Genomic DNA, 12493 nt, shown 5'->3' on the forward strand with positions numbered 1-12493 from the left:
TAACCACACTCTATTGTACTATATAATTTCAATATGTCCATTGTTTATTGTCTATCTCCTTTCACTAGAATATTAGCTCCACAACGCAGAGACATTGTCTGCTGGCTCATGGCTATATCCCCAGTGCCTAGAACAGTGCCTGGTACATAGTAAGTGCTCAATAAGTCTTTGTGGAATGAATGAATGACCGTTCCCCAAACCTGGGGATATGTGGAGTCCTGGCAGCATCACCCGCTGCCAATTACCCTACCATTTCTACCCTCAGCCAGAAACTGCTCCCAAAGAACCAAGGGGGCCCAATATCAGGAGAGGAAGAAGGGGTTCCCCCCGAGAGAGTCTAACTTTCTGTGCCACACATGGGAAGATCCATCTCCCAGCCCAGAGTGGTCCCAGGGAAGCATTCCTCTGGGTCTGTGGCAGGGAAGGGTCCAAGTGCTCAGGGCAAAGATAATTGCAGCATATAGGCGCTCTTGTGACAACCTGGGGACAGAGTGACCCTGATGGTTAGAGAGAGGCGGAAGAGCCTTTAGCACAGGCCTAGGAGATGTAACCAGCTGCCCCCATTTGAGCAATCTGGACAGATAGGGTCTCCTTCTTCAGCCACACCAGGCCACTTCTGACGACGCCGTGGGTCCCATCTCAGGTCATGTGTGACCCTGGGCAAGGCAGAACCTCTCAGTCTGATCTTCCTCACAGGTAGCTCGGAATTTAATCACACAGTGGAGGCCAAAGCCATTTGTTAGCTGTAAAGGATTGGTCTCACATCCTCAAGTAGGAGCTTCCTTCCCCTGGTGACACTGCCGAGTCCTTCCCACTCCACGTGTTGATTCACAACAGTGCCTGAAGAGAGAGGATGAAAAAGAAGGTGGAAGGGGGCAGACTGGAGGCAAGTTCAGCAGTGAAAGGGCTTAGTCCCCAAAGGCCTCTGGGGTCATGAGGGTCATTGTTCCAGTCTGTACCAGTCTGAACCAGGCCCGCAGAGCCCGGAGCCCTAAGCCCAGATGAAGATCCTGAATACAGCTGCCATGCTCTGCCAGGGGCAGGGCCCCAGGACCCATGGCAGAAGGGACAGATGGGCCTCCTGCCTTAAGAGGAGAGACCTGGGGGAGGAGCTGCTCCAGCAGGAAACCGGGGCAGAGCAGGAACAATAACGAGGTTTCTTCCTTCCCTGTTTTCTTTGGCATCTTAGCTGCCACAGAGCCCACATCCCGCTCCTCCAGGTCCTTGGCTTCCCTCCACGCCCCTCCCTTCAGCCCCCTGACAGAGGAGCACCTGTCCTCTCCCTCTGCTGCACTCTCTCACTTTGCTCCACACAGAGCCCTCGGGGGGGGGGGTTAACATCACAGTCACAACTTGAGGAAACTTTACTGAGCCTTACTCTGTGCCAAGCACTGTGCTGAGTGCTTCCCAACGACATGTCATGGTAGTGGTGGTGGGGTCTTTAGTGCATCTCCACTCCTGGAATCCTGGCGTGCGTCCTTGCCCCTCTTCCAAGCCCTCGAGGGCCCTCCAGCCTCATTCCCCACATGCCTAACCTGTGGGTGGGAAGAAGGAAGGGTGGGAGGGGTGGGTGGAAAGCAGCTGGGAGCTCAGAGGGAAGGGGCAAGAAGGGGGGGGGGCGGCGAGGAATGGGACTGGAAGGAAGTGTCACCGAGCCCAGGGGTAGGAGGACTTGACTTTGAGGGAACTAAAAAAGACCACATGTAAGAGACACAGACATGGAAAAGGATGTAGAGACAAAGTCATAGAGAGTAAAAGAGATGAGGAAAGGTGAAATAGAGAGAGTAGATAGGATGGCTGAGTCCGGCGCAGGCTGGCACGGTGCCCACTTATCTCAAAACGCCGCCTCTCCAACCCTGGAGGCCTGCCGGGCCGAGTGGGGGAGAGGCCCATGATGGCCGGACCGCCCCGCACGGCCCTGCCACCGGCCGGTAGGGAGCTGGATGGCGGCGGCGCTGTCCTCAGGGAAGCCCATCTTTCCAACCTTGCCGGGCGCGAAGCCGCGTCAGGATGCCCAGGTCGCAGGAGGAAAAGGAGGAGCTGGACCCAGCGCCCGAAGAGAAGAAAAGGGGAAGACCATGGCCGGAGATAAAGGTCCAGCGGAGGCAGACGGCCGGAGGTCGGTAGGACGGGAGAGCCCGGACCCGACAAAGTCTCCCGGGAGGCCCGGGACAGGCAGCGCGGAGTAGAGCGCGGGAGCCGCCCGAAGCGCACCATGCGCGGGTCCCAGGCAGCCCGACGGGTCTACACCGCCAGCCGGGTCACGTGGCCCGAGCGGGCGGGCTGCTGCCCGGGCGCGGGGGAGGGGAGCGCGGGGCCGGGGTCAGCGGCGAGACCGCGGCGGCCTTGAAGTTCCCTCCCAGCGCGCAGTGCTGGCCGCCGGGTGCGGGAGCCGCCCACTGCCCCCGCCCGCGCGCCCGCCCGCCCCGCCGCGGGGCGCCGGCCTTGTATATAGCGCGCCCCGCAGGGCCCGCGCCAGGAGGCGAGCCACGCCGCGGGCGCCTGAGAGCGCTCGGCGCCCGGGAGCCAGTCCCCCCGGCCCGCTGCGCCGCCGCCCCGACGTGCGACCCCTGCGGGGGCTGCTGCCTGGAGACCATGAAGAAGGAGGTGTGCTCCGCGGCCTTCCTCAAGGCAGTGTTCGCAGAGTTCCTGGCCACCCTCATCCTCGTCTTCTTCGGCCTCGGCTCGGCCCTCAAGTGGCCGTCCGCGCTGCCTACCATCCTGCAGATCTCGATGGCCTTCGGCCTGGCCATAGGCACCATGGCCCAGGCCCTGGGGCCCGTGAGCGGTGGCCACATGAACCCCGCCATCACGCTGGCCCTCCTACTGGGCAACCAGATCTCCCTGCTCCGGGCAGCCTTCTACATGGTGGCGCAGCTGGTGGGCGCCATTGCCGGGGCTGGCATCCTCTATGGGGTGGCACCGCGTGATGCCCGAGGCAATCTGGCCGTCAACGCGGTGAGTGCCCACGGGGCTGGTTGTGGGGCAGGGACCCTGTGGTGGGCTCTGGACCTGGCCCCCAAACCTCATCTCCAGAATGGGTGCCACAGAGTGGTCCAGTGCACACCTCTGCCAGGAAGGTCACAGCCTCCTAAGGCCGGGAAGATGAATCTCCGTGTGTGCCCCTCAGCCCACTGCTGTGGTTCATATTCACCTCTGCCTGACCCCCTCCTGCTGCCCCATCCTGGCCTCTCTCCTGGTGCCTGCCTACTGCCCCTCTTTTCTTTCCCCAAACTTCGCTCTCTTCTCCTGTCTTACCTCTGAGCTCTTCTGTCCTCTTGGGTGCCTCATTGCTCCTGGGTGCTCCTCAGCGGAGTGGTCTCATGGAACCATCAGAGAGAGGTGGGTTGTGATACTGTCTTCGGTGACCCTGGCCTCTCCCAGTCTCGTTTTTCTCACTCACACTACGTGGGAATGGCCACAACAGCAGGGACGATTACGTGGGACTCCTCTGTAACAGCAGGAGTCGGGGACTTACGTTTAGAAACCGTGCTTGTGAACTCCCTGATGCGGCGCCAGTGCGTACAGTCCCTGATGAGTATTGGTGCCTGCTCCTGGCCCCCTGCTGCCTCCCCCTCACGCAGCCCCAGATTCAGCCCCCATGTCCCATGCAAACTGGGTTCATTAATCAAACACAGAGGAGGATTTTCTCGGCCATTGTCAAGTGGTGAGTCAGCCCCACCAGAGAGACGGGTTTGAGGTTGGAACTGGCAGCGGGTCAGGCACAGGCCGGAGGCTGGCTTGGGGGTTGCTGTAAGCAAACTGGGCAGCTTCCCATAGGAGGGAGGGTAAATGCCAGCTTGTGGGGATTGGGGACTGGGCAGAACGAGTGACAGGCCCGTATCCAGGAAGAGCTCCCCTCACACTTGCCCTTTAGCCACAGCTTTGCGCTCCAAGCTTTGTGCTTACTGCGAAGTATGTCGTCTCTTCAGCAGATGACCTCCCTGATGTGACAGGGCTTGGCTTCCAGGTGCTCAGGCTCTAGATGTCCCTGGAGACCAAAAGCCCATCCCCCCAAGTCCCTGGCCATAGAGCCAGAAGAAGGCAGAGTCTAACACACCCTTCCCTTGCAGCTCAACAACAACACAACTCCGGGCCAGGCCGTTGTGGTGGAAATGATTCTGACCTTCCAGCTGGCGCTCTGTATCTTCTCCTCCACCGACTCCCGCCGCACCAGCCCTGTGGGCTCCCCAGCCCTGTCTATTGGCTTGTCCGTCACACTGGGCCACCTGGTGGGGGTGAGCAGTGCTGCCCCTTGGGGCAAATAATGGGGAGTACCTTCTGGACCGATGAGCCTGGCAGTTAAGGCCTGGAGTGGAGCTGCTCTGCTCGGGCCCAGACTTGATCCCCTCAAACCTTCTCTAGTCTGAGGAAAGATGGAAGTGAGTGGGAGCTGGGATGGGGGCAGGAAGCCAAGCCCAAGCGCAGAACAGAGAGGAGAGGAGGGGTCCGTAGGAACCTGTGGAGGGAGAGGTCACCAGCCTAGGAACTGGGAGACAGTTGGAGACCTGGCTGAGCCCCTGCACTGCTGGGGTACCCGGGGAGACTCCGGACCGGGTGGGAGTAGACAAGCACGCTGCCCTCCTCACCACCTCCCTCCCTCTGTCCAGATCTACTTCACCGGCTGCTCCATGAACCCGGCCCGCTCTCTCGGCCCCGCAGTGATCATGAAGCAGTTCAGCCCCTCGCACTGGGTGAGTCTGGGCCTCCCCTGGCTCCCTGGCAATGAGGGCCTAGAAACCCGGCCTTAGCAGCTGACGGCTAACAGGACTTTCCGGATGACGGGGGCCTAGAGCTTGGGGGCGGCTGGAGAGAGAAGGAGTTGCAGCCAGAACGAGGACAGGGGTGGGGGTAGATTTTTTAGGCAGGGGACCCTGGTTTGAGGGGAGGGACTGTCTATGTGTGTCTGTCCCTCTAGGGAAGGGAAAAGGATCTGTACTCCAGTGTTGCTCTCTGAGGATTTTGCTTCCATCTTTCTGGGTGGTGGGGGGCAGGGGGTCCGTGTGTCTGTCCTCTTTGATGTTTTATTTATCTGTCCCTGTTGGGGGAATGGGGAGAGCCTTCCTTCCTGTGGGTCTGTCCCTCTGGACAATCTGTCTGTCATCTCCTTTGAGAGCTCTCCAGAGTCTGTCTGTCTCCCTGTGTGGAAGGGAGAGGCGTTCTGTTCATCTCTCCGAGGATCTCCATGTCTGTTCCCTCTGAAGGTTCACTTGTCTCTCTTTAGGGTGGGGTTGGCGGGGCCCTGTCCCTCTGGAGATGCCTGGCTCCTCTGAGGATCTGGGTGTCTGTGGTCCATGTCGCTGTCATTGGGGAGTGGGGTGTCAGTATATCTGCCCCTGAAGTGGGGAGAAGTCTTTCCTTCGGGAGGTCTGGACGTCTCTCTGGCTGCCTCCTCTGAGAGGCCCATGGGTCTGTCCTCTGGAGGGGGAGGTCTTGGTCTCAGAGGCCTGGGACTCAGCCCACGGACACTGCTCTGTCTCCACCAGGTGTTCTGGGTGGGGCCCATCGTGGGGGCTGCCTTGGCTGCTGTCCTCTACTTCTACCTGTTCTCCCCCAACTCCCTGAGCCTGAGTGAGCGTGTGGCCATCATCAAGGGCGCGTCTGAGCCCGAGGAGGACGGAGAGGAGCAGCGAGAGGAGCGGAGGAAGACCATGGAGCTGACTGCCCAGTGACCAGCATCACGCGGGGCCCAGCCTCTCAGCCCCTGAACCGCAGGGGGAAAGAAGAGAAATACGTGACGGCAAAGCTTCCTTCCCCCGCAGCTGGGGAGGAGGTGCTGACTCCCCAGGCTGAACAGTTAGAGTTGGAGCAGGAACACAGGGTGGGACTCTTGGGGTGGGGGCCAGGGGCTGGGGTCTGGTGGGGAAGGGGTCTCTCTGGCACAGGGCAGACTGCTGCAGCGAGGTCAGACCTCAGGGATCGTGAACGCAGTGCTAGGCTTGCAGGCTGCCCCAGGCCACGCCAGGAAAGGGTGGCTGGCAGTCTGTGTCCCCTCCCTCTCCCCAGCCCCTCCTCAAGAGCCAGGGGGATCCCAGCCCCCGGGACAGCAGAGGCTGACCGTCCCCAGAGCTCTTTAGGAGGGAGGCAAACTGGTTCATTACATGCCACCTTATTTATTTCTGCTCAAGGATGCATGGGGTAGGGCTGCTGGTGTTAGGGGCGGAGGCTTCCCAATAAACCACTGACATTCGTGTTCGGCCTCGTCTCTCTCCAGAAGCCTCACCTCAGGATACTCTGGCTCATCACCTCTCCTCCTCATCATCCCACACCCTCTTCCACCGTCTCCACAATCCTCTGTGGAAAGACAGGGAAGCTGAGGCCAGGGGAGGCTTAGAGAGTCAGAGATGGGGTTGGGAGGAGAGAGAGAAAGAGACCAAATGTAGCAACAGAGCTAGAGGTCAGGAGGGGGCAGTGGGAGCAGAGAAGGAGGGGTCCTCACCGAGCCCAGCCTCTACCAGCCATGGTTCCCACTGTCTTCCCCTCTGGGCCTGTAGCTCTGCCATTACGTGCTCTTGTCCCCTTGCCACTGACACTCCTTAGGAAACCCCCTTAATCTCACTAAGCCTCCCATCTCTTAAGCTATAAAGTGAGGATAAAAAATGCTTTCCTCACAGGGTCGTTGTGGGGTCAGATGAAGGGAGGGAGTGAGATTCCTGGGACTGGGCTGCTCTCTGTGGCGAAAGGGGCACACAACAGCTCAGGACACAACTCCTCATCAGAGTTGCTCTGGCTTTGAGTTCAAACCTGGTTGTGCAACTTTGGATAACGCAAGCTCTCTGAGTTTTAATTACCTCATCTGTAAAATGGGGATACTTGTACCTATTTCATGGATTGTTATGAGGATAAAATGAAACAATGGATAAAAGGGAAACACTTGTGCAAACAGGGACAGGCACCTCAGATCGAGGGCTCGATTTGCTAGTGTGAAGAAAAACCAGCACGTCCACAGCTGGGACCCCAGCCACACCGCAGTTCTGGGCCTCTGCTCTCCCGAGAGTGTTTAAACCTGAGCTCGCGCTTCTCTCTGGTGTGGGAACCTCTCCCCCGTGGTTTTCAGTTTTGCCTCAGAAGAGGAGGGCCCCGCAGGGCCAGGAGATGGACTGAGAAGCGATGGGCGAAGCTATAGACAGTGGCTGGCCAGGGTCAGTCCCAGGGTCTGGGGGTGAGGAGGGGCAGACTCCCCAGCCCTCCTCCAAACTTGAGTCTCGTATATGTAAATGGTAGCGGCAGCCGGCACCCTGCCCTGCCTGCCTGGCGGCTTGCAGTTAACACCAAATGGCAGTGTGTGTGAAGCCCCGGTAAAGGAGCAGTCCCCCACCCGCTGCCTCCACCCCTGCCCCTACCGAAGAGACCGGCGCAAGTGCCAGCTCCGGCCAGCAGGGGGGGACCTCGTCCACCGAATCCTCCGCTGCCGCGCTTCCTCTTCCCCCAAGTCCCGGGTCTGGGCCAGATGCGGCGTGGAGGAGAGGGGGCCCTGGGGAGTCTTTCAGGCCTGGGTCCCCTAGGCCACCAGGAAGCAGCTATCCCCGGCCCCCACCCCTACCCCACTGTCTGGGAGTGGGTACAGAAGAGAGGGGATTCCTCCGCCCGCGCAGGGGCTGCCAGTTTCATCTGGTAGGAGAGTGGACAAGGTAACAGGATGGAGAGATGGAGGAGGACTAGGGGTCAAGGCCAAGGATAGACAGAGGGTTGGCTGTCTAGATGGGTGGGCAGGAGGAGCGGTTGCTGGGAGGGTCGGCTCTCAACCCCAATCTGAGCCTCAGCTTCCTCCTCCGGCGGTTGTGGACGGGAATATCAGACCTCCTCGCAAGACTTCCATACAAGACTCAAGTGAGGCACAGCCGTGACTGGGAGGCAGGCCTCTCCATCCAGCCCAGCAACTTGGTTCCTTTCTCCGACGGGCCCCACGGGGAGCATGACGGGGTGAACGGTGGGCCTATGAGGGACAGGCCCTCAGGGATGGGCGGGGCACCCAGTCCGAGGGAGGTACTGGCCAGTCCGAGGGCGAGGGTCCACCTAGGGCATGGGGCTGACTAGGTGCCGCGGGCCGGGCAGTTTGGCCAGCAGAGGGCGCTGCGCTCCCTGGTGTCGGATCCTCCCCGCGCGGCTCGAGTCCGGGGCTCACAAAGACCTGCGCACGCACGAGCCCGCACACGCTAGCGCCGCTCCACAAGGAGCTTCGGTTGTACCCAGCGGGCTCCGTCTTTCGGCATAGACCGCTCACTCCGCGTGTGTGCAGAGCCACATCGCCCGTCCCGCATTCCCTGTCACAGGGCCGCTCGGGACCAGACCCAGCTGCCTGGCTCCACGTGTTCTCAGCGAGGTATACGTGTGTGTCATATCCAAGCACACACATGCTCAGTCATCCCTCTGACCCTCTGCTCCACCTGAAGACAGAACCCAAAAGAGCTTTGATTCTCCTGTAGGAGGCTTCCTCCCCTTCCCCTCCTCCTCTGCCCAGGGGCTGCCAGTTTCACCAGGTAGGAAGGTGGACATGGTGACATGATGGAAAGATGGAGGAGGACTAGGGGTCATGCAGAGAACAGACAGAGGGTTGGCTGTCTAGATGGATGGACAGGAGGAGGGGTTGCCGGGAGGGTCGGCTCTGTCAGCCCCGCTCTGAGCCTCAGCTTCCTCTTTCCACCATTTTGTGGGGATGGGTGAGGGTATACAAGGGAAACTACCTTGAATCTTTCCCTTTCTGTCATGTTTTTATTGTCCCTTCTCATCTCTTCCAGTTCCCTCCTCCTTCCCCTCTTTCTTGCTCCCCCATCCTCTCCAAGCCCTGAGAGAGAACCTCAATCAGAGCTCACATTGCCCCTCGTGCCCACGCACACACCGCATACACATCTCCCCACAGAGACGCCCACCCCGCTAGTCTGGGGAGCCCAGAGACAGGCCTCTGAGAGGTTAAGAGCACACAGCCACCTGACAGCCAGCTCTAGGCAGCCAGGTGTGGGGCTTGACAAAAGCTCTTGGAGCAAGAGTGACCTCAAAAGCATGCTACTAGGGTCCAGGACTGGCTGGGTCCAGGGACATGCTGGCTGGAGCTGGAGCAAGTCCTGGCCAATGTCCACCTGTCCTCAGGGGGTGAAGGACCTTGTTCCAGGCCAGGCAGGGCCCCAGGAGGTTCTGCTCTAGGCCAGCTAGAGACCAGGGCTGCCACTACATTTAAGGTTCTCAATCTCCAGGTCCCAGAGCAGGAGCCTCAGGTGCTGCTTGTCCTGGACCCTTCCCACCCCAGCACGGCCCTCACAGCTGTCTCGCTAGAGTGGGAAGGGAGGTGACAGTCCTAATAACCAACATTTTCTGACTGGGGGACACTCTCCTAGGGAGGTGGGAATTATCATCTCCACTTTTTTTTTTTTGGCCATACCACGTGGCTTGCAGGATCTTAGTTCTCCAACCAGGGATCGAACCTGGGCTCCTGACAGTGAAAGCTCAGAATCCTAACCACTGGACCAGCATGGAATTCCCAACATCTCCACTTTAAAAGTGGGAAAGCTGAGGTCACAGGAGTTAAGCACTGGTCAGGGGTACAGAATATGTGGCAGTGTTCAAATGCTTTCACTTTCTTGTCTTATCAAAGGTTCTCAACAGACAGGCATTACTGCTGTTTGGTGCCTGTGTACAGGTGCAGAAACTGAGGCTAGGTAAGATGTAGGGATTGGCAGGTGTCTGTCCCCAGGCCCTGTATGACCCTGTCTGAGGGGAGGGAAGGAGATAGATGCCCGTGAGATTCCCTGGGACAACCAGGGAATTCCCCCCACCCTCACCCCCCCAACCCCAGGGCCAGAGAGGAATGTCACTCACACTACATTCCTTCAATCTTGAGCATTTCTTGAAAGACTCCTTCATGCCAGGCAAGCCTGGGAGTCTGCACTGGAACAGTGGAGGCACAAGGAAGTCAAAGCTAGAAGTAGCCACTGGCTTTGCCCAAGCCCAGCTTCTCTACAAAGCTTGCCCTGACTCTCCTGGAGGCGAAAATTAGGGCAGGCTTCATAGAGGAATTGAACTTGAGCAAAGTCTTGAAAGAGAAACAAAGAGGAAAGGCATTCCAAACCCATGGTCTCTCCACTACTCCGTGATTACCCAGGCACATTATAAAGAAGCAGCCAGGAGAGGGAGAAGTGAAAATCGTAGATGAATGGGAATGGCCAAGAGAGGGCCGCCAAGAACACAAGGAGGGGCCCCCTGACGCAGACACAGGAGGAGGGCTGCCTCTTCTTCAGGGCCAAAGGGAAGCTGATGAGGGCATGGGGCAGCAGCAGGTGAGTTTGCGGCTGGGGGGAGGGTGGGGTGGAGGCATGGGAAGAAGTCTTGCCAGCTGGTTTCACTTTCTAGGTAGGACAGGAGGCAAGTAGATCTGCTGGAGGAAAGCCAGAGCAAGGTAGGGTACTTGAAGAGAGTATGGAAGGTTTGAAGTAGGGCTTAGAAGAATGGGGAGAGAGCCGCCTGGCGACGGTGTGGTGTAAGAATTGCTGAGCAGAGCTGTGACCCCTACTGAGGCCAGAGACCATGGACTTGTCATGGCGGCGGTCTGCACGGCTGGGCGAGTTTCTCCAGCAGCGCTCAGCAGGGCAGATGGGGGCAGAGGGGTGTGGAGAAGAGTGAGGATGGAGGGACACGGTTGTGGGGGGCGGGGTGCAGAGAACAGGGAGCTGGGACAGAGGGCACTGAGGTGAGATGCCAGGGGATGTGGCTGGAGAAGGTAGAGTCAAGCCAGGATGGCTGGATGAACAGAAAGGGGCTGGGGGAGACATTGGGGGAGGAATGTGACCGGGACTGAAATGGGGGAGGGTGGATGGACAGAGCCTGTGGTCAGAGTTGGGATGTTTCACTTGAAGATTTCAGAAGACCCAGTCCCAGGTGAGGACAGGTATAAAGCTATAAGGAGAGCCAGCTGAAATGAAGCAGACATGAAAGTCACCTGCCTCCAGGAGGCCAAGAAGCTTTTATTCACTCATTCATTCATTCAACAAATATCTATTGAGGACCTTACTGCAGCAGTGAGCAAATCCCTGTGCAAGACGTTACATGCAGGGGTGAACAAAACTTGGTTCCTGCCCCCTCACCCAGGAAAGGGGGAGGTGACATCAAAGCTGAGCCTTAGGAAAAGGACTCACCCAAGCAAAGGACGTGGGATGGGCTTTCCAGGGAGAGGAGAGAGCATCCCCCAAGGGGAGAGCAGCTTGGAGTGTTCTAGAACCATTGGCCATTTGGTGAGGCCAGAGGGTAAAGGACAAGGCAAAAAGTGGGGAGAGGTGAGGCGGGAGGCGCAGGATCCCAGAGGACCTTGTAGGCCAGGCACGGAGCTCACAGAGGGGACAGGAGGCTTTAAGGTGATTTTAGCAGGGAGCAGCAGGACCCGATTTGCATTTTCAAGAGATCACTCAGGCTGCAGTGTCGGTAGTTGATTGGAGTGGAGCAAGGGAGGAGACAGAGAGAATGGTTACAGGCTGCAGGGCAGCAGGGCTGGCAAGAAGAGGGCACAGTCAAGAAATATTTAGGATTCAGTATCAGTAGAACTTGCTGCCTTTGCTGGATGGGGGCGAGAAGGTGAGGTCAAGGATGCCTCCCAGGTGCCACCAACTGAGCTGGGGACAACGGGAGGAGTGCTTTTGGGGTCACAGGGAGAGATGAGGATCTCGTTGTGAGACAGGTGGCATTTGGGGAGCCTGAGGACACCAGGGGACAACCACTGGGCAGGGGGATATGGCGGGGGGTGAGGTCAGAGCACCCAGATGTGGTGAACAGGTGAAGAGTGTACTATTTTTTTTTTTTGCGGTACGTGGGCCTCTCACTGCTGTGGCCTCTCCCGTTGCGGAGCACAGGCTCCGGACACGCAGGCTCAGCGGCCATGGCTCACGGGCCCAGCCGCTCCACAGCATGTGGGATCTTCCCGGACCAGGGCATGAACCCGCGTCCCCTGCCTCGGCAGGCGGACTCTCAACCACTGCGCCACCAGGGAAGCCCAAGAATGTACTATTTTAACATCTCGGCAGGTTCTTCTTAGGGAAGGAACAGTTTTATTTGAGAAAATACCTTGGTATATTGCTGGGGGTTAAAGGGCAGAGCCTAGGGCATGGGTAACCTTAGGGCCAGCATAGCCACAAAAATGGTAAGCTACGCTGTGTGGCATGAGAGGGATTGTTTTGGCCCCTGAGAAGGAGGAGAGCAGAGAAGTAAGGGGAAGGGCTGAGTTGGGGGAGGGGAGGCAGAAAGAGGCAGAAGTGGGTGAAGGGCCAGCGGAAACTCCTGGCTGGCGGGCAGCAGAGGTGCCCATTGCCACGGTGTCACTGATCAGCTGTGGAATAAACACCCCCTCCATCTGCCCCCCTGCACCCACACAGGCCCATGTCCTCAGTAAAGCTGACTCCGTTCACATCAGCTTTCAGTGAGTGGGGTTCTAGGTGGGAATGGAGGACAGAGCTTCATTCACATCTGGGTTTATGGGGCTCAGAATAGCATGAGCCCACTTGGAGGCCGAGCC

General features: G+C 58.6%; 1 protein-coding gene across 1 annotated transcript; it reads left to right on the plus strand.

Moving 5' to 3' along the window:
• The first annotated feature begins 2459 nt into the window (after window positions 1-2459).
• Window positions 2460-6193, plus strand: AQP5 (aquaporin 5). Its single transcript, XM_082635166.1, has 4 exons — window positions 2460-2958; window positions 4074-4238; window positions 4611-4694; window positions 5487-6193. Exons 1-4 carry the CDS (start codon window positions 2596-2598, stop codon window positions 5670-5672), a joined length of 798 nt encoding a protein of 265 aa, XP_082491292.1. The 5' UTR covers window positions 2460-2595; the 3' UTR covers window positions 5673-6193.
• Window positions 6194-12493: the final 6300 nt, after the last annotated feature.

This window comes from Mesoplodon mirus (genome assembly GCF_964341445.2).
Source record: "Mesoplodon mirus genome assembly, chromosome: 11".
Classification (NCBI taxonomy): domain Eukaryota; kingdom Metazoa; phylum Chordata; class Mammalia; order Artiodactyla; family Ziphiidae; genus Mesoplodon; species Mesoplodon mirus.